At 36.8% G+C, this 3,562-nt stretch overlaps 1 protein-coding gene across 1 annotated transcript; it reads right to left on the reverse strand.

The window, feature by feature from the left end:
• Positions 1 to 1,558: 1,558 nt before the first annotated feature.
• On the reverse strand, positions 1,559 to 2,352 carry LOC107745140 (zinc finger protein 239-like; the record flags this gene model as incomplete). Its single annotated transcript, XM_016558982.1, has 2 exons — positions 1,559 to 2,248; positions 2,338 to 2,352. Coding segments are annotated over 2 exons (705 nt in total), but the record flags the coding sequence as incomplete, so codon positions are not given.
• Positions 2,353 to 3,562: the final 1,210 nt, after the last annotated feature.

Consider the following 3,562-nt stretch of genomic DNA (forward strand, 5'->3'; position numbering starts at 1 on the left):
TGGCTGGATTGTGCTGTCGCGGACAGATTTCCACAGTCTGCGACAAAACCCCCGGATTGTGACCAAATCGGTGCTCGTTGCGGTTGCCGAAGCTCGTTAAGTATGAGCAGGTCTGCAACGTGATCCGAACCTGTCTCGAGCTATCACAGACGCTACGATATTTTCAAACCTGTTTGATATTATCGCCACGTCATCTCGTAATGTGAGCGACACAATGACAAGGTGGAACTAATCCAGCCAATCACAGTGCAGATGGTATAAACACTCTTATCATGCATCTTTATGAACAGAAACGTAAAGCCAAAAATTTATCAAATCAACCAACTAGAAATAAATTTAACAAATGCATATATTTTGTGTATATAATACCACGTTTCATTGTACTGTTTAATTACCTCCAACTCTTTCTGCAGTACTGACAGTCCCTGTTGTCCACGTCTTCCTATTAAGGGGCTTTCATTTTGATCTACAGGCTAATGAACGCTTTTTTTTAAACGAAAAATCCTGACCTTGGTCGTTGGTCCTCTCTGTACAAGGCTTGCACGTTCATGAGACTTTATTCGCGTCGCAATTTACTCTGACTCACACCATAAAAAAAGAACCAGGCCTAGTTCTAACACATATTTTGGCACTGTAGTCACATTAATGTCACAAATTATGAAAGGCTTGAAACTTACATTTAATAATTTGCCGATGTAGCCTATTTCAGCAGGTCACACATACTTAATCGTTATCTGGCCTATTTTAACATTTTATTCCCCTATACAGAGCCCATGACATGCCGAAAATTCTGTCCATGAATTCAAAACATTTATCACTTTTTATCGTTCCTTTGTATTAATTAAAACGTGTTTAAATAATAATTAATCTATTTTTAAAAATACAAAATAATAATAAATAAATAATACTGATAATAATACGGTTTCGTATACAGAGTTTGGCCATGCGAGAGATTGGGGGAATCCGTAAAATGTAAAAAATAATAATAATAATAATTGAATTAGACAACACAATATAACTTAACAATTTTGTCATTTAATTATAAAACAACCCGATTCACAACATTCGTTTCCAAACACAGAAATCAGGTAGAGCCCTGCACGGGCCTCAAACCTATAGCTGGCCCTTGGCCGACAGCTTAAGCCGGGCTCACACTACAGGATTTTTGGCTGGATTGTGCTGTCGCGGACAGATTTCCACAGTCTGCGACAAAACCCCCGGATTGTGACCAAATCGGTGCTCGTTGCGGTTGCCGAAGCTCGTTAAGTATGAGCAGGTCTGCAACGTGATCCGAACCTGTCTCGAGCTATCACAGACGCTACGATATTTTCAAACCTGTTTGATATTATCGCCACGTCATCTCGTAATGTGAGCGACACAATGACAAGGTGGAACTAATCCAGCCAATCACAGTGCAGATGGTATAAACACTCTTATCATGCATCTTTATGAACAGAAACGTAAAGCCAAAAATTTATCAAATCAACCAACTAGAAATAAATTTAACAAATGCATATATTTTGTGTATATAATACCACGTTTCATTGTACTGTTTAATCTGTTTCTCTCCAGTGTGAATGTTCATATGCCCCATAAGGTTTCCTTTTAGTGCAAAACTCTTCCCGCACTGATCACATATGTATGGTTTCTCTCCAGTGTGAATCCTCTCATGTGTTTTCAGATTTGCTGACTGACTGAATCTCTTGTCGCAGCGTAAACACTTATAAGGTTTCTCTCCAGTGTGGATCCTCTCATGTGTTTTCAGGTCTCCTGACTTATTGAATATCTTGTTGCAGTGTGAACACCTATAAGGTTTTTCTCCAGTGTGAACCCTCTCATGCTGTTTTAAACAGGTCTCTGAAGTAAAAGTATTTTCACACTCAAAGCACATGTACTCTCTCACAGCAGTATGTATTTTCTGATGTACTTTTAAATATTGCAGACATGAAAAACTCTTTCCACACAAATGACATGAATGTGGCTTCTCCTTTGTATGAACTCTTAGGTGTGTCCTCAGGTTTGAACCCCTCAAAAACTTTTTGCCGCATTGATCACATGTGTGCAGTTTTTCTCCAGTGTGGATGTTCATGTGTATCTTAAGGCTTGATGATTGTGCAAAACTCTTCACGCATTGATCACAAGTGCACGTATTCTCTCCAGTATGAACTCTCATGTGAACATCAAGGTTATATTTGCTTGTCAAACTCTTTCCACACTGAGTGCAGGTTCTTCTTTTCTTTAAATCTTTCTGTTTGGTTTGAGAGCAACTCAAAGTTTTTTCTCCAGTTTTGGCATGATTTTTCTCCTCAACTTCACTCAAATCTTTGTTCTCCTCACTTTCTTCAATAAACTCTAAAATAAAAGAAAAGACAGTTAATTTGTCAGTAACTTGGGGGGGGGGCAGAGAAATGTTAAAGTACATACAAGTGAACCCTGGTGTAACAGTGTAAAGACAATTTCTATACAAAATTGTGTTCCTTTTGATGCAATTTTATAAACTATATTTCCCTGAAACTTTTCATGAATGAAGTACATTGATCATTGATCAATATAATTTTTAAAACAGACACAAATCCCATGTTTCTATAAGGAGAACTATTAAATATGTTTGATCAACTACAACATTATCTAACATACCTTTTGTTGAAAGAAAAGTGTCCCTCATTATTTGCTGCTCCATCTATATTTTTCAACAGCTCTATGGCAGTGGTGGACGACGTACACAAGTCAAGTACTCAAATAAAAGTACAGATACGTATAATAAAATATTAATCCAATAAAAGTATGAATTACACCATTTCAATCTTACTCGAGTGAAAGTACAAAAGTACTTGATTTTTAATGTATACTTAATGTCTTAATACTTAAGTAAAATGTATATACTGCTTGATGATATTGCATGTACATCTGCACTTTGTGGTTTACTATGAGGAGTTACGTCACAATCTTTTCACTCCGCGTTGCATTTCGGGAAGGCGCAGCCATATTAGCAGGATACGCTATCCGTTCCTATGGTTACTTCTCATTCTCAATACGGATAACTGCTTAACTTTTTTGTTGTTGTTGTTTTTGCCTTTAATTTAAACATTTATTCATTCTTCACTGTATCGTTTGCAGGGACGGGAAGTTATTTTATCACATCGCATGATAATTTATTTTGTTTTCTCTTAAGTTTTTGATGAATATGCTTTACAATGTTGATGTGATCAGAGGTGGACAGTAACAAAGTAGTTTTACTTCATTTTTCAAGTATCTGTACTTTACTGGAGTAGTTTTATTTTGCGTAACTTTTACTTTACTACATTCCAAAGCATAAGATCGTACTTTTTACTTCACTACATTTCATAAAACTTATCGTTACTCCTTATAATATATCACGTGCTCCGAGACGCAGAAAAGGTGTCTGATTCATGAACGAACTGATTCTTTTTATTGAACCCATTAAATCGGTTCGCAAATCGCACCAAACGATTAATTCACGAATTAGAATGATCCGATTGCAGCTGTTCTCGAGTCGACAACTCACTGATTCAAATGATCCGTTTAGTGCAAGTCTCCACTT

The sequence above is a fragment of the Sinocyclocheilus rhinocerous genome, unplaced genomic scaffold (assembly GCF_001515625.1).
Source record: "Sinocyclocheilus rhinocerous isolate Xijiao unplaced genomic scaffold, SAMN03320098_v1.1 scaffold1429, whole genome shotgun sequence".
NCBI classification, from domain to species: Eukaryota; Metazoa; Chordata; class Actinopteri; order Cypriniformes; family Cyprinidae; genus Sinocyclocheilus; species Sinocyclocheilus rhinocerous.